This window comes from Dendrobates tinctorius, unplaced genomic scaffold (genome assembly GCF_039654945.1).
Source record: "Dendrobates tinctorius isolate UK_male_01 unplaced genomic scaffold, ASM3965494v1 ptg000082l, whole genome shotgun sequence".
Taxonomy (NCBI): Eukaryota; Metazoa; Chordata; class Amphibia; order Anura; family Dendrobatidae; genus Dendrobates; species Dendrobates tinctorius.
Window position 1 is genome coordinate 314707 of NW_027361750.1, and position 18557 is coordinate 333263.

General features: G+C 42.0%; 1 protein-coding gene across 2 annotated transcripts in view; it reads left to right on the forward strand.

The window, feature by feature from the left end:
• STAU2 (staufen double-stranded RNA binding protein 2) overlaps positions 1-12335 on the forward strand; it is a 322980-nt gene extending 310645 nt beyond the window's left edge. For both annotated transcript variants that reach the window (XM_073583829.1, XM_073583830.1), the window contains 2 exons: positions 9316-9401; positions 11229-12335. In XM_073583829.1, coding sequence (XP_073439930.1) covers positions 9316-9401; positions 11229-11322 — 180 coding nt within the window. In that variant the 3' untranslated portion in view covers positions 11323-12335. The remainder of the gene's footprint in view (positions 1-9315; positions 9402-11228) is intronic.
• The last annotated feature ends 6222 nt before the right edge of the window (positions 12336-18557 follow it).

The following is an 18557-nucleotide window of genomic DNA, read 5'->3' on the forward strand; positions in this document are numbered from 1 at the left end:
GCGATATCGCTATGTGTGATACTTACCTCCGACCGGCTCTCCATCGCTGATCGCGCAGCTCCATTTCTCGTCGGGCGCTTCCTGCTGGCGCCGACAAGCGACGCGTGGACGCGGACGGGAGGACGTCAGGATCGCCTCGTCTGAAAGGTAAGTAACGACCGCTAGATTGCTGCTGCATCGCTGTGAGATCTGCCTGTGTGGCAGCTCACTAGCGACCATTTAGCGATGCACCAGCGATCCTGACCGGGTCGTATCGTTGTCAGGATCGCTGGTGCATCGCTAAATGTAAAGGGGCCTTTAGATGATGGTGAGGCTGGACCACCTGCTGAACCAGGTGTCCTGTTACAGCTCACATGCTGAAGAAGTATTGTAAGCTGCCATGAAATCCCCCCATGTTCTTCACAGCATTTTTTTACTGAAATATGCAAGGCCTTCCCTGAAATAGACGCTGTCTGGATGGGAGCATATATTGTTCTTAAACCTTAATATAAAATTGTAAGCTGCCCATGACATAGGCACTAATACAACGCCATACCATCGGAGATGTAGGCTTTTGTTCTCTGCAAGGATAGTAACAAGATTGGGTGTTCCCTCTCATATTGAGTCAGCAGGACATAGAGTTTGTGATTTCCACAAATAATTTAAAATTTTGATTCATCTGACCACAGAGCAGTTTTCATTTTTGCTTCAGCTAATTTTAAGAGCTTTGACCCAGAGAAGACATCAGCATTCCTGGATTGTGTTGATATATAGCTTCGTCTCTGCTTGATAGATCTTTAACTTGCAGTTGTGGATTGGACAGTGAATTGTGTTCACAGACAATCATTTTTGGAAATATTCCTAAGCTCATGCAGCGATATGCATGACCAATTCATGCCTTTTTTTTACTTAAGTGCCTCCTGAGGACCTGTAGATCATGAGTATCCAATTTTGACTTGTCCCTTTTCCACATGGATTTCTACCGAATTTCTGAATGTACCACCATCTCCAATACATAGCATCATCAAAAGAGTCAAAGTTTTTGCAATTTTACAATGAGGAATACTTTTCTGACATTGTTCCGCAATTTTTAGACGCCATTGTTCACAGATTGGTGAACCTCTGTCTATCTTTGCTTCTGAGAGACTCCACCTCTCTACCGCTCTTTTTATGCATGTGACTGTGTTGAAAATTGATCCTTTAGGCCTGTTTCACACATCCGTTTGTCACCATCAGTCAAAATCCGCCAATTTGGAAAAAAACGGATCCGTCATTTTTCTTGGCGGATCCGTTTTTTCCCCATTCACTTTCATTATCGGCGGATTTTGACTGATGGCCATCCGTAGCATCCGCATATCTGCGGATCCGCCAATATTTTGGCGTCCGCTGACACGACGGACTCTGCAACGTTTTCTCTGCGCCCGGATCCGCTATTTTGTGTTTGTGTACAGGTTTAACCCGCAATTCTGTCTGGCTGCTGGATGAAATTCTCTCTCTCTCCTTACCCGCCACCTCCTCCATTCCTCACCCGATCTCCAGCCACATCGCGCGATCATGGTCTCTCATCGCGCGATCATGGTCTCTCATCGCACGATCTCCCTCATGGTCTCTCATCGCGCGCTCACCCACATCCCACGAGATGATCGCTCACCGCAGATGGTCTTCCGGATACCACTACATCCGGCGGTATTAATTTTTAATTTTTTTGCTTTTTTCCCAGGCGAGGTTCCTTTACATTTTTACAATCGGCGGATCGGTACATCCGCCGATCCGCTGACCCCCGTTTCTGTCAGTCCGCCTGCGGATCCGTTTTCCGCTATTTTGGCGGATTTAGACTGACAGAAAATACTGATATCTGAAACAGGCCTAGATGTTTTTCATTAGTGCCACTTATGTTTCCAACCTTTTGTTAACAATGCCTTAACTTTTTTTGAGATGCTGCGGCCATCAATTTCTAAATGAGTTAGACATTTTGCATTTGATTTGAAAAAAATAAATACCTTTCAACTTTCAATATATTCTGTTATGTTGTGAATAAATATCGCTATAAGATTTCAAATCATTGCAATCATGTTTTTGATTTGTGTTTTTTGTGTCCTCCCTTTTTTAAAATTGGGGTTGTATAATGTGTTACATATATTCTACATTAATCTCAGTATTAGAACCCTAGGGGAATGGTCATTGCGAAGGGGTGATAAGATCCAGTGAAGGAAATGTCCATCTGATGGCTCTCATGAAGAATTTCAGGAGCTGAGTGTGGTGGGAAACATCAAAAACAATCACCTCGGCACCAAAAAAGCTTACCCTGCCCCTGGGTAAAAAAACAATTGAGTTGAGTGATAAGTTTAACCACAAACCATTTTCAAACTGCTTCACTCGAATATCATTTTCCATTATTTTTGTTAATATAGCCCCAATTTCTTGTGCCGCAGCTTTCTTTGTCACATTAGGGACCAAAAAATGTAATGTAATGGGATGCTCAGCGGATGACCTAATCGGGGTGGAGAATGACATTAATGGGTGTGGATTGACAACATGGGTCTAGAAAATTTGAAGTCATTGCAGATGGCAAAAAAGGTAGAAAACATAATGCTTAAGATTGCTCATAGCCTGAGGAGAATAACATGGATAAATCACTTTTGCAAGTACATTCCTCTGTTATAGATGTATTGTAGTTTGTATATGTAAAAGATGTTTCCTATTTTCTTTTCTAGATGGATTAGATTAAAAAATAGATATGAGGGAGATAAGTCAGAATATGTGAGCTAAGTAGATAATTTAAGGTAAGTAGATCAACATAGAACTAGATTTATATGGAGGGAAAGATGCATGGAAACAGAATAATACATATTGGAGTTTTGATAATGCTTAGAATTCTCATAGATAAATGGATGAATCAGATTTTGTTAAAATTGGAAAACCAGATATAAGAATAGATTCTTGGTATATGGATACTGATGTTTGCAGGACCAGATTTTTATTTCAGGAGCCTGTATACTCAGATTACTGCATGTAAATGTGATTGCCACCCTGGTCACGTAATGGAAAAATTTTCAGGAGATTTTTGGCTGCCGTGTGGAAAAATATGGTGTAAATTATTTCAGATGGGAAACACAGGTTATAAAACCACTTAATAAGACTGGCGACAATTTATACTGTCTATCTGCTGCCCACATGCTCCAAATTGGTGGCACAAATTGAAGAGTACACTCAATAAGACATGTTAGATTTTGCTTTAAAATGCTGCAGAACAATGTCATCCACCAATTGTAAAATCTAGCATGTTATAATGTCCTGGTGGTGTTCACACATTGCCGCCTGGATGAGTGGATCTGAAAAGATAATCATGTGCGTGCATGTATGTGTGTGTATGTATGTATGTGTGTGTGTGTGTGTGTGTATATATATATATATATATATATATAATAATATATATATATAATAATATATATGTGTGTGTATGTAAATATTGTGAAGGGTTTACTCACTTGGCTGCTTGCACATGTAGACTCAGGAACGCCTCTTGAGATCAATCACCCTCTGGATTAAAGCATAGCAGGGTTGAATAAAGTAAACGTGTCCTTTCTGGCCTAATGACAAAGCAAAGATAAAGTCCAAGAGTCCTTTCCCTGTAGGATTCACCCACAGGTAATCCACAGAGTCCCCAGCTCCTCCTGGAGCCACGTTGGAGTTCCTCCTCTCCCAAGACACAACACCCACTGACACTTAATGTCCAGTTATTTATTTAACCTAGATCATGTGATGATCACATGACTGTGACATCACAGGTCCTATCAGGACTCTGCAGGTGGAGATACGGTGAACATTCTCCCACCCACTCTATGAATGTGTCCACCAAAAACCAGCCAGTGTAACTGTAACTTAACCCTTTCAACACAGTGTGCTGGAAAATATCCTGGTTTCACATTACTAACGCCATTTTACGCAGTGACACATATCTTCCCTCATACACTGTGCCAGTAACACTGTGCCAGTAAACAGCCAAGAAACAGCTGAAGTGTAGACTGTCAGGTTTAATTAAGGGGGTTGAACAAAACTATCCTGTGAAATGTTTAGGAATTGCAGCCATTTTCTACAAAGCCTCCTCATTTCAAGAGCTCAAAAGTAATTGGACAAACGAAATTTACCACAAATAAGATATTAATTTTTAATACTTTGTAAAGAATCCTTTGCAGGCAGTGACTGCCTGAATCCATGGACTTCATTAAATGCTGGGTTTCCTCCTTTGTGATGCTTTGCCGGCCTTTAAGCATATGAAATGCATGCTCGATGGGGTTGAGATCTGGTGATTGTCCATCTGTAAAGAGAAGCGCCTTCCAATCAACTTTGCAGCATTCGACTGAATCTGAGCGGAACATGTAGTCCTGTACGCTTCATCCGGCTTCTTCTGTCTTCAGCCACATCAACAATAAACATTAGTGACCCGTTGCCATTGGAAGCCATGCATGCCCATGCCATCACACTGCTTTCACCATGTTTTACAGAGGATGTGGTGTGCTTTGGATTATGAGCCTTTCCAAGCCTTCTCCAAACTTTTCATCATCTCATCATTCTGGTACAGGTGGACCTTAGTTTCATCCGTCCAAAGAATGCTTTTCCAGAACTGGGATGGCTTTTTAGATTTTTTTTTTTCTGCAAAGTCTAATCTGGCCTTTCTATTTTAAGGTTGGAAAATGGTTTGCAACTTGTTATGGTAGACTTAGATATTGAAAAACGCACTTCCTGGAGAGTGTTCTTCACTTGGGTGGATGTTTTGAAGGGGTTTTTCTTCACTATGGAAAGGATTCTTCGATCATCCACCACTGTTGTCTTCCATTGACGTCCAAGCCTTTTTGAGTTCCCAGGCTCATAAGTGTGCTTTTTATTTTTGCAGAGTGTACCAAACATATCTCTCTGATGGAGTTCTTTTTTTCAGCCTAATGATGGTCTATTTTATTTTCATTGAGAGCTCCTTTGACCGCATTTTATGGGTTCACAACAACCGCTGCTTTCAAATGCAAATGTTACATCTGCAATCTGCTCCAGACCTTGTACCTGTTTAATTGTTGATGGATTAATGAGGGAAAAGCCAATAAAGAGCTTTTGAGATAATTGACAATTACTCTAGGTCCCTTGAAAAACAGGCAGCTACATATTAAAAAGCTGTAATTCCTAAAACCTTACTCAAATTAGAAAGTGAATACCCTCACATTAAAGCTGGAAGTCTGCACTTTAAAGCCATATTGACTATGTAACTATGTTGAATATGTTTTGGAAACCGCTAAAAGGACAAAACTTGTGTGACTGTTCAAATATTTTTGGACCTAGCTGTATATGTATATACAGTAGTATGTAAAAGTTTGGGCACCTCTGGTTAAAATTACTGTTATTGTGAACAGTCAAGCAAGTTGAAGATGAAATGATCTCTAAATGACCTAAAGTTAAAGATGTAACATTTCCTTTGTATTTTGGGGGAAAAAAAGATATTGCAATTTTCTTTTTTTTTTTCATTTTAAAAATTGCAAATAGAAAAATGGACTGATGTAAAAATTTGGGCACCCATGGAGATTTGTGTGGTCAGATAACTTTGACCAAGGTTTCAGACCATAATTAGCCTGTTAGGGCTTGTTCACCATCATCATTAGGAAAGGCCAGGTGATGCTAATATCCCATCTTTATAAAAACCATGCCTCCTCTAACCTTGTGCCAAAAAATAGCAGCCATGGGTTCTTCTAAGCAGCTGCCTAGCACTCTGAAACATGAAAATGGCAGAGGCGCACAAAGCAGGAGACGTCTATGAGATAGCAAAGCATTTTCAAGTTCCCTTTCTTTCCTCAGTTCGAAATGTAATTGATTCCTTCTGCTCAGGCAATGTTCCCCAACTCTGAGGACTGGTTTTTCCAGCAGGACAATGCGCTATGCTACACAGCTAGGTCAATCAATGTGTGGATGAAGGACCACCACATCAAATCCCTGTCATGGCCAGTCCAATCTCCAGACTTGAACCCCATTGAAAACCTCTGGAATGTAATCAAGAGGAAGATGGAAAGTCACAAGCCATCAAAGCTGCTTGAATTTTTGTACCAGGAGTGGCATAAGGTCACCCAAAAGCAGTATGAAAGACTGGCGGAAAGCATGCCAAGATGCATAAAAGCTGTGATTAAAAATCATGGTTATTCCACAAAATATTGATTTCTGATCTCTTCCTGAGTTAGAACATTAGTATTGTTGTTTCTAAATGATTATGAACTTGTTTTTAGCATTATTTGAGGTCTACAAGCACTGCATTTTTTTTGTTCTTTTGACCATTTCTCATTTTCTGGAATATATACAAAATTTAGTGCTTGGAAATTTGAAGACCTGTCAGTAGTTTATAGAATAAAAGAGCAATTTACATTTTACTCAAAAATATTCCTATAAAGAGAAAAATCAGACAAACTGAAAATTTTGTAATGGTCTCTTTATTTTTGCCAAAGCTGTATATTGCCTAAAATGACAGGAAATTTGTCATCCTTTAACTTTAAGCATTTTAGAGATCATATATACACACAGGTGCTTCTCACAAAATTAGAATATCATCAAAAACTTAATTTATTTCAGTTCTTCAGTACAAAAAGTGAAACTCATATATTATATATAGTCATTACAAACAGTGATCTATTTCAAGTGTTTCTCTTAATGTTGATGATTATGGCTTACAGCCAATGAAAACCCAAAAGTCATTATCTCAGTAAATTAGAATACTTTATAACACCAGCTTGAAAAATTATTTTAAAATCTGAAATGTTGGCCTACTGAAATGTATGTTAATTACATGCACTCAATACTTGGTTGGGGCTCGTTTTCCATCAATTACTGCATCAATGCAGTGTGGCTTAGAGGCAATCAGTCTGTGGCACTGCTGAGGTGTTATGGAAGCCCAGGTTGCTTTGATAGCAGCCTTCAGCTCATCTGCATTGTTGGGTCTGGTGTCTCTCATCTTCCTCTTGACAAAACCTCATATATTCTGTATGAGTTTAAGGTCAGGTGAGTTTGTTGGCCAATCAAGCACAGTGATACTGTTGTTGTACTTTTGGCAGTGTGAACAGGTGCCAAGTCTTACTGGAGAATGAAATTTCCATCTCCAGAAAGCTTGTCAGCAGAGGGAAGCATGACGTGCTCTAATATTTCCTGGTAGACGGCTGCGCTGATTTTGGTCTTGATAAAACACTGTAGACCTACAACAGCATATGACATGGCTCCCCAAACTATCACTGATTGTGGAAACTTTCAGTATCATCTCTATGCTGATGACACACATATCTACATCTGTGGACCAGACATCACCTCCCTACTAAACAGAATCCCTCAAAGTCTGTCTGCTATTTCATCCTTCTACTCCGCTAGATTTCTAAAACTTAATATGGCCAAACAGAATTAATCATCTTTCGCCCATCTCACGTGACCCCCCCCAACAGACCTATCCATTAAAGTAAACGGCTGCCCACTCTCTCCAGTCCCACAAGCTCGCTGCCTCGGGGTTATCCTTGACACTGATCTCTTTCAAACCACATATCCAAGCCCTTTCCACTTCCTGCCGACTTCAACTCAAAAATATTTCACAGATCCGTACATTCCTCAACCAAGAATCTGCAAAAACCCTAGTCCATGCCCTCATCATCTCCCGCCTTGACTACTGCAACCTCCTGCTCTGTGGCCTCCCCTCTAACACTCTCGCACCTCTCTAATCTATTCTTAACTCTGCTGCCCTACTAATCCACCTGTCCCCCCGCTATTCCCCATCCTCTCCCCTCTGTCAGTCCCTGCACTGGCTCCCCATTACCCAAAGACTCCAGTTCAAAAACCTAACCATGACATACAAAGCCATCCACAACCTGAGTCCTCCGTACATCTGTGACCTAGTCTCCCGGTACTTACCTGCACGAAACCTCCGATCGTCACAAGATCTCCTTCTGTACTCCCCTCTTATCTCCTCTTCCCACAATCGCATACAAGATTTCTCCCGCGCATCCCCTCTACTCTGGAACTCTCCACCACAACATATCAGACTCTCGCCTACCATGGAAACCTTCAAAAAGAACTTGAAGACCTACCTCTTCCGACAAGCCTACAACTTGCAATAACCACCGATCCACCAAACCACTGCACGACCAGCTCTACCCTCGCCTACTGTATCCTCACCCATCCCGTTGTAGATTGTGGGTCCTCTCTCATCCTGTACCAGTCGTGACTTGTTTTGTTTAAGATTACTGTACTTGTATGTATTATGTATACCCCTCATCACATGTAAAGCGCCATGGAATAAATCGCGCTATAATAATAAATAATAATAACTTCACACTAGACCTCAAGCAGCTTGGATTGTGGCCTCTCCACTCTTCCTGCAGAGTGAGACCTTGATTTCCAACTGAAATGCAAAATTTACTTTCATCTGAAAACAACACCTTGGACCACTGAGCAAACAGTCAAGTTCTTTTTCGCCTTGGCCCTGGTAAGATGCTTCTGGCATTGTCTTTGGTCATGAGTGGCTTGACACAAGGAATGCTTCACTTGTGGCCCATGCCCTGGATACGTTTGTGTGTGGTGGCGCTTGAAGCAATGACTCCGGCAGCAGTCTTCCCCTTGTAAATCTCCTCCAAATTTTTGAATGGCCTTTTTTTAACAATCCTTTCAAGGCTGTAGTTATCCCGGTTGCTTCTGCACCTTTTTCTAACACACTTTTTCCTTCCACTCAACTTTTCATTAATATGCTTGGATACAGCACTCTGTGAACAGCCAGCTTCTTTAGCAATGACATTTTGTGGCTTACCCTCCTTGTGGAGTGTGTCAATGACTGCCTTCTGGACATCTGAAACAGACAAAGGGACCTTTTAAAACACTTAGGAAGCCTTTGGGGGTGTTTATTGTTAATTATTCTAATATACTGAGACAATGACATTTGGGTTTTCATTGGCTGTAAGCCATAATCAACAGAAATAGAATTAAACTAGTGAAATAGATCAGTCTGTTTGTAATGACTCTACATAATGAGTTTCACTTTTTGTATTAAAGTACTGAAATAAATTTACTTTTTGATGATATTCTAATTTAGTGAGAAGCACCTGTACATATAGGTCGGTCCAAAAATATTTGGACAGTGACATAAGTTTTGGCATCTTTGAAATAATGAAATTGAAATACTATTAGCTAGGAAAGAACTTTCTAAGTAATATCTATGCGTGTACCATATATTTTTTATCCCCATTAACGCCTCTCTTATTTTCACTCGTTGCTAAGTTGACAGCATTCACATAAAGTATAAAGCCTAATTCGCATCTCATTTTGTGTCGTCTCCAGGCAGCTTTAAGTGCCTTGAAACAATTTTCAGAACAAGGACTAGATTCTGTGGAAGATGATCTCATGAAAGAAAATGGACCATTTGAGTAAGTATTTTGTCTTGTAGTTTCATATTTTATTGTGTAACGGTTTAATGTGTCTAAATGGGTGGTTACCATCTTTACCTAAAGACATCATATATTGCCATGAAAAAATGAAGCAATCATCCTCCTACACAAATCCAAACACTGCCATATATCAATCACTTAAGACTTTAAAGACTATGAGCATTGAAAATTATTTTTGGTTACAAAGTGCTAGGGACAGTCTGCAAAATTCTTTACTCAATTAATTTTCAGACCCTCTGGTTCTGTATGTGATTGTCCCTCTCAGTAATATAGGTTGGATGTGAAGTCTGTTTGTATCCAGGGTACTTCTGTTTTCTCCCTCCCTGAGTTACTTTCTTCCCTCCCCTTTCTGTGGAAATCTGCGTGCCACCCCCTCCCTGCTGCCATCTCAGGCTTTTTTCACACATCAGTAGTTTTGACCATCATTTCATTAGTATCTGTATGCCAAAACCAGGGTTGTCGCCATACACCGAACAGGTGTCAATCTTTCAATTTTTCTCTGTAAGTTCCACTTCCGATTTTGGCTTCCAAATAGTAATGAAAAATACTGACCAAATACTGATGTGTGAACATGGTCTATTACTGAGAAAATGGAGGGGCAGAGCAGAAAGCAATCAGCAACAGGAACTGTGACAGATTCTAAAGATTTTTTTTTTAAAGTGCTTCGCTAAATAAAGGACTTGTAGCAGCAAAATGGCAGAGATTTCTTTAAATAAAGACTAATTTAGAAAGTTGCTTACCTTTTGTATGTAAAGAGCAAGGGAACAAAAAAAATGTGCAAATCCTTTAAAGGATTGTAAAAAGAAACTGTTTGTTTCTGAAACAACCCCACATGTGTCCAGGGTTTGTGTGTGATATTGCAGCTCAATTCTATTGCTGTGAAACAAACTAAGTTGCAATGCCAGGCACAACCTGCAGATTATTGTGGAGCTGTTTTTGGTAGAAAATAGCCATGTCTTTCTTATCCTGTGCATCCCTTTTAAATATCCCTGCCCACCATCCTCTACATCTTGGAGGCTAAACTTTAACAGTTACCACCCTACTTGGCGGCCCATATTTCTTCTGCACTCAGAACAGTGAGGATTGCGGTAATATTTACCATAGAATATTACATTTCTTACTGAAAGACAATTTTACTAAATGGTATATATAACTAGGAAGCTTTGCCACTGATGTGCTGTAAGGGTAGTCAATTAATCTTCCCATAAATAGGTGTAACTAAGTGGCTTTTTAATAACTTGACAATAGAGTATAACTTACGTATTTTATTTTCTTTTACAGGAAAAATACATCTTTGAACCGTGTACGCCAATAGACAGAAAAATAATTAAAAATTGAGTCCTCGAGGGTCGATAATAATTAATGGCAAAAGATGTTAACAAATAGCAGCTTTCGAGACTACTTCGGTTTCTCCTACTTTGCCTGATGAAGAGACCTGAGTAGCCTCGAAAGCTGCTATTTGTTACCATCGTTTCAGCTAGCCATTAAAAGATATCAATCACCGAGGACTCAAATTTTAAATATTAAATAGGCGGAAACATAAATTGCCATAAAGATGAAATGTCCCATGGTAGAATAGTGCAATAGATTGGATTGTGTTGTCTCCTGATATCAACGGTAATTCCATCAGAGAGGTCTCCACATGATCTCATCATCATGCTATCTGAACATAAATATTGTTGTTTCCTTTCAAAATGTCACCCCTTTGGTTGACCTCTGAATCTTCTGTGCCATCAGCTAATAAACATGTCTTGAGATGTACAGCCCTGGACCCTAAAGCCTCTTGTTAATGTATTAATCTTTCAGACAAGCCAAGCACCGTGGAGAGAAAGGAGACAATACGCAGGCTAACTCAGGCACCAGCGCTCAGGACTGCAAGGATTCAAAGGCCGTCATCTAGGAGGTTCTCGGCGGCCGCTGCATCCTTATAAACCTGTCAACACGCAATAGGGTGTACGTGTATAAGGAAACGAATCACTAATACCATTAAACAAGTCCTATGTGAAGACAACACTATTCTAAAGCAAGAGATAATACACAGTACTGTTTATACTAATGGGGGATATATTCGCGTAAAGCACTTCCCCCTGCAATTTGAGACCACATCTTTAATTGCTTTGAGATGATGGAAATCTGATCTCACTAGTGCTTCAACTTAGTTTATTAACTGAAGTGTTAAGAGAAATTAAACTTAAATTTTAACCAGCTAAACATTTAAGGAAAAAAAGGTTAAGAAAACCACATTGGTTAGCGTTTTAGTGTTGTTTTACCGCTATAATCTTAATTTTTTGTTTGTTTTAGTAACTGCTTTGATATTTTAAGACTTAACCAATGACAGTGCTTAGTGCTTGTGAGAGTCTTAGTTGTTGTCTTCATATATATTCACTGCTTATCTTTTTCCAAAAACAAAGCGCAGTCTGAAATACATTTACAGCATTTAGCGCGAAGATCCGATCTAACGGAAAAAAAATCAATCAATTCATGACCAACATTTGCTTAAAATACATGAGCTGATGTTTGTAGCATTAAGTCACAGTGTGCCCCGGAGTCCGCAGTTACAGGTACTATCCGCCCTGTAACTAGAGAAAAAAAAAAGTGTTTTTTCTTTTAAAGTTTACTATTTTATTTGTCCTTTAGCCTGCCCTACACGCTGTCATGTGAAAAACATTTACACCCATTGTGTTGTAATGACTCACAGTTACATCAACTGAGTGTTTTTAATACCTGCATTCTGTGCTCCGGCATAAGCTAGCCCAATGAAGACATGCATGTATTAATGAGCAGGGAGATCTAATATGGCTGGATAGACACTGTCATATATAACAAAAGGTTTGTGTTTATGACTCTTATATGTCTTGTTGCGGGACAGTGTATGGCCAAATGCAGTAAAACCACATCAGTTCATGTGTTAAACTGGCTTTGACTGTTTCTTTAATTTCATCATTCATGGCTTTCATTGGAATCTGTGTTGGACTACAAACCAATGTTATCCTGCACAAGTCTTTGGGCTTAAAAAAAAAATAAGGAGACGCAATTGTCACAACAATATATTATTTGAATGATTGACAGATCTTTAGACGAAGATGAATCCCTCTTTTTTTTGTAGGCTAAACCCTCATGCACATTAGACTAATGTCAGCTGAACTCACCGATATCGACAGGTTTAGCTGATAGTTTAATATCTATGGTGTCCCGGACTACTAATGGTTGAGAGAATTCAATTGTGCATGTCCAATTTCGTTCATGTACGTTATTGTTCTCCCTGTGATAAGTTGCCTGCTGGCGTGTCCTAGAGAACATAGGCGCGCTCTGCCGAACAAGCGCTCCTGTCTATGGGAGGGTCTGCTGAGATGGCTGTCGGTCTAAGCATTGTTTGACCGACCCCAACCCCATGTGTTTGGCCAGCCCGAGAAACACAAAATTTGCTGCGAGTTCATATGTACTCTTGATGTGATGGGCTTCTATCTACTCCCACAATCCCTAGGCTATGGCCCCATGGGTGGATGGGGACTGATGAGTGATAACAGTCCATGTACAATGCTGCAGAGTATGCTGTTGCTATATAATCAACGGGAAGTAATAAAATGCTAACCTTTTAGGTTCACTCAAAACACACACTTTGTTTTCAGCACAACGTGAGGGGACATGAAGAACGCAGAACAGGATGTTCTCCCAGGAATATTCCGTGCTACAGGATCTAAATGAGGTGGTCTGCAAAAAAAATGTTTAAATCCTTTGAAGGAAGGCTGATGAATGCAAGATGACCGTCATAAACGCTGATTTATTGAGATCTTTCCATGGTAATGTTAAAGAGATTTTTGCTCATAAGCTTTAAAAAAATTGAGTTCCTGTTGTTTAACCCCTCTCTGACCTTGGACGTACTATCCCGTCCAGGTGACCTGGGTCAGTATGACCCTGGATGGGATAGTACGTCATGCCCTTTAATGCGATACCGCAACGGTGATCGCATTAAAATTCTGACGCCATCTTACCTTAGGGAAGATGGTGTCGGCATCCCGGGCTCTGATCCCATCCCCCCCCCGGCCTCACGAGCTCTGTGACTGGCTGTTCAATTCTGTGTGACCACACTGCAGGGGCCCTCACACTAGCTGAGGATTCCTGCAAAGCGGTCACACTGCCAGAGCTCCTCCTGTGCTGGGATTTGTGGTGCCACAGCAGCCTGTGACACCACAATCCCTGCTGAAGAAAAAAAGAACAAAAAAGAGAGACTACAACCATAAGTGTTGATCCCTGCCCGATCGCTCTTCATCCACCCCCCTTTGCGCCGCCTCTGTGCCCACATTTAGCAGCCGCCGAGCATTGATTGGTGACACAGTTCACCGATCAACACTCGTACTCGCTTTTTTTTCTCAGCCCCCCTTTGCGTCAACTCTGTGCGCACATCCCACAGCCACCAAACTTTGATAAGTGATGCAGTTAACTTATCAGAGCTTGTGCCTGCCGATTTCCTTTTTTATCGCCCCCCCTTGCGCCACTTAACCGTGTTGATCCCTGATCCCCCCTTCCCCCTCTTTTTTACCCCCCTTTGCGACGCCTCCGTGTGCACATTTAGCAGCCACCAGACGATAAGTGAATGCAGTTCACTTATCAGAGCTCGTGCCTTCTGTTTTCCATTTTTCTCTCACCTCCCTTTGCGCCACCCACGTGCGCACACCCAGCAGCCACCAAACTCACCGCCAGTTCACTTATCAGAGCTTGTGGCTGCTGTTTTAGACTTTTCTTTTCACGGGCATTTTTTTCTCCCTATTTGCTTTTTTTTCTTTTAGCTTTTTCTTTTCAGACAAGTTAGCACCAATCACTATCCCCCCCACACACAGTTATAAAAAAAGTACACACAAAGCCCGATATTCACACAAAAAATGTCCCGCTCATCACGTTCGTCCCAACAGCACTATTCATTGGATGAGGCATATGCTTTCCTTGCATCCTACACTGATGGCGAGGGAGAGGATCCCACATTTCTTTACTTTTTGGATTCTTCATCCTCCTCCTCCTCATCTTCCTCCTCGGGTTCTGCAGAACTGCCACGCAGACGCCCCAGGACAGAAGATGAGGTAGCGCCCACCGTTCCAGAAGCTGAAAAAGCGCACCCCATTGCGACTGTGTGGACCTCACCCCCAAAAAATTACGAGCTACTGATTCCTGATTTTGTGGCAGAGTCAGGAATCAGGTTTGACACCACCGACCTCACAGAAATAGACTTTTTCAAAGTCTTTTTCTCTGAGGATTTTATTAATCTCATGGTGAAGCACACTAATTTGTACACTCGTCAATTTTTGGCACAAAACCCCGATTCATCATTTTCTAACTGGTCTCCTGTAGACGCAGTTGAAATGATGCAGTTTTGGGGCCTGGTCCTTCACATGGGGATCGTGAAGAAGCCAGAATTTCGGCAATATTGGAGTGTTGATATTTTATACAACACTCCAGTGTTCCGAATGGTTATGACCCGGAAGTGTTTTGAGGCCATCCACAAATTTCTGCAGATAATGCACAGTGTCCCCCACGAGATGACCCCAACTTTGCCCATCTATTCAAAGTTCGGCCCATCATCAAACACTTTAAAAAGTTTGCTGAAGTGTACGTGCTCCAAAGGGACATCTGCGTGGTGAATCCTTAGTCCGTTTTAAGGGAAGGCTCGGATTCTGTCAGTATCTGCCCAGCAAGAGGGCCAGGTTTGGAATCAAACTCTACAAACTGTGTGAGAGTACCTCAAGGTACATCCACAGGGTTAGAGTTTACGAAGGAAAGGACACCAGGATTGAACCCCCTGAGTGTCCTCCTGTCCTGGAATTGAGTGGGAAAATTGTGTGGGATTTGGTTTACACCGATAACTTTTATACTAGCATCCCACTCTTAAAATCCCTTTCTGCGCAAGGTACCGCAAAAATCAGAGAGGTCTCCCGAAAACGCTACTTGAGCAAATGCTCAGAAGGGGTGACAATGTAGCGACCACCTGCTGGTGGTCAAGTACAAGGACAAGAGGGATGTCCTTCTCTTGACCACCATACACGGTGATGGCAGCGCCCTCAGCACTGTAGGAGGTACCTCTACACAGGTCAGCAAACCTGACTTTGTACTGGGGTACTACAAAAACATGGGGGGTGTTGATCTCTCCGATCAACTCCTCCAACCGTACAGTGCTTTGAGACAGGCCAAGGTGTGGTACAAAAAGCTGGCCGTGCACATCGTACAAATGGCAATGCTCAACGCTTTCCTACTGTCACGATGTGCACGCCACACCGATACATCATACCTTCAGATCCAGGAGGTAGTGGTTAAAGCCCTGATATTTGGTACTCAGGAAGGAGTGGGCCCCAGTACTTCCGGAACTGAAGGTGCTCGTATCGTACCAAGTCAGCATTTCCCGGGGGTGGCCCTGCCAACTGGTAAAAAAGGTAAGCCGCAAAAAAAGGTGCAGTGTGTGTTACAAAAGGGGAATACGCAAGGACACCATTTATCAATGTGACACCTGCCCCGAAAAACCTGGCCTGTGTATAAATGATTGGTTCAAATTGTACCACACCTCCATGCACTACTAATTTACTTAGATTTACCGGAAACAGTAGATTAGTTCCGAAAAGGTGGCACATCTAGAGAAGTTCCTTGGGGGTCTAGTTTCCAAAATGATGTCACATGTGGGCTTTTTTTCACTCTTTAGGCACATCAGGGGCTCACCAAACGGAACGTGACGCCCGCAGAATATTCCATCAAAGTCTGCATTCCAAAACGTCACTACTTGCCTTCCGAGCCCCGACGTATGCCCAAACAGTAGTTTTCTCCCACATATGGAGTACCAGCGTACTCAGGACAAATTGGACAACAACATTTGGGGTCCAATTTCTCCTGTTACCCTTGGGAAAATAAAAAAAAATTGGGGACTAAAAGATCATTTTTGTGGGCAAAATTAGGATTTTTTATTTTCACGCCCAGGCATTATAAACTTTAGTGAAATACTTGGGGGTTCAAAGTTCTCACCACACATTTAGATAAGTTCCTTAGGGGGTCTAGTTTCCAAAATGGGGTCACTTGTGGGGGGTTACACTGTTTAGGTACATCTGGGGCTTGCCAAATGCGACATGGCATCCAATCTCAATTCCAACCAGTTTTAATGTGAAAAAGTCTCACTTCCAGCCAGTTTTAGGTTGGAAAAGTAAAACGGCGCTCCTTTCCTTACGAACTGTGCCATGCACACAAACAGTGGTTCCCCCCACATATGGGGTATCGGCGCACTCAGGACAAATTGGACAACAACTTTTGGGGTTCAATTTCTCCTGTTACCCTTGGGAAAATAAAAAATTGGGGACTAAACTATCATGTTTGTGGGGAAAAAATTATTTTTTTATTTTCACGCCCGGGCGGTATAAACTTCTGTGATGCACTTGGGGGTTCAAAGTGCTCACCACACATCTAGATAAGTTCTTTAAGAAGTCTAGTTTCCAAAATGGGGTCACTTGTGGGGGGTTTCCACTGTTTAGGCACATCAGGGGCTCACCAAATGCGATATGGTGTCCGATGTCAAATTCAGCCAATTTTGCTTTGAAAAAGTCAAATGGCGCTCCTTCCTTTCCGAGCCCTGCCGCACACCCAAACAGTGGTTTTCCCCCACATATGGGATATCACGTACTCGGGAGAATTTGTACAACTTTATCTGTCCATTTTCTAACCTTGTGAAAATGCTGAGCCCAGTTATTGGCTGCAGTGGTTACACGTGCTGTAGTCATGAAGTCAACCAGAACTACTATTCATATCCAGCCAGTTCTGTCATTCATTGCTTGAGTATTAGTTCCTGTACAGTAGTGATGGATTGTTCATGATCGATCCAGCGCAAAGAGCCTGGATCCCTTCTGTGAGCAATGGTAGCCGGCAGTGAGAGCTGCTTGCAGTTTCTGAATGGCTCTCACTCTGTGTAAAATTGCATTGTTCCATAGCTGATGAAACCAGAAGCCCTCCCATGCACCCACCCTGAAAAATCCTCTGTTAATGGCTGGGTGCAGGTGAGAAGGGTTTTGACCACATCAGACTTGATTCATTTTACAATAAATGTTTTCACCAATAGGTGAACAATCATGCGCCCACTCAGGATCCCTCCATTGAGCCACTTACAAGGATTATTATTATTATAGCGCCATTCCATGGCGTTTTACATGTGATTAGGGGTATACATAATAAAAACAAGAACAGTTTTCTTAAATGGTACAAGTCACGACTGGTACTGGAGGAGAGAGGATCCTGCCCACGAGAGCTCACTATCTACAAGGGATGGGTGAGGATACAGTAGGTGAGGGTAGAGCTGGTTGTGCAGTGGCTTGGTCGATCGGTGGTTGCTGCAGGTTTTAGGCTTGTCGGAAGAGGTAGGTCTTCAGGTTCTTTTTGAAGGCTTCGATGGTAGACGAGAGTCTGATATGTTGTGGTAGAGAGTTCCAGAGTAGAGGGAATGCACGGGAGAAGTCTTGTATGCGATTGTGGGAAGAGGAGATAAGAGGGGAGTAGAGAAGGAGATCTTCTGAGGATCGGAGGTTGTGTGCAGGTAAGTACCGGGACACGAGGTCACAGATGTAAGGAGGACACAGGATGTGGATGGCTTTGTATGTCATGGTTAGGGTTTTGAACTGGAGTATTTGGGTAATGGGGAGCCAGTGTAGGGATTGACAGAGGGGAGAGGCCGGGAGTAGCGGGGGGACAGGTGGATTACTCGGGCAGCAAAGTTTAGAATAGATTGGAGGGATGCAAGAGTTTGAGGGGAGGCCACAGAGCAGGATGTTGCAGTAGTCAAGGCGGGAGATGATGAGGGCATGGACTAGGATTTTTGCAGATTCTTGGTTGAGAAATGTACAGATTCAGGAAATACGTTTGAGTTGAATTCGGCAGGAAGTGGAAAGGGCTTGTATATGTGGTTTGAAAGAGATCAATGTCAAGGATAACCCCGAGGCAGCGAGCTTGTGGGATTGGGGAGAGTGGGCAGCTGTTCACTTTAATGGATAGGTCCCCTGGGGGGGTCGAGTGAGATGGTGGTAGATGTTGAGTTCTGTTTTGTCCATATTAAGTTTTAGAAATCTAGCGGAGTAGGATGAAATAGCCAACAGACATTGAGAGATTCTGGTTAGGGTGGCG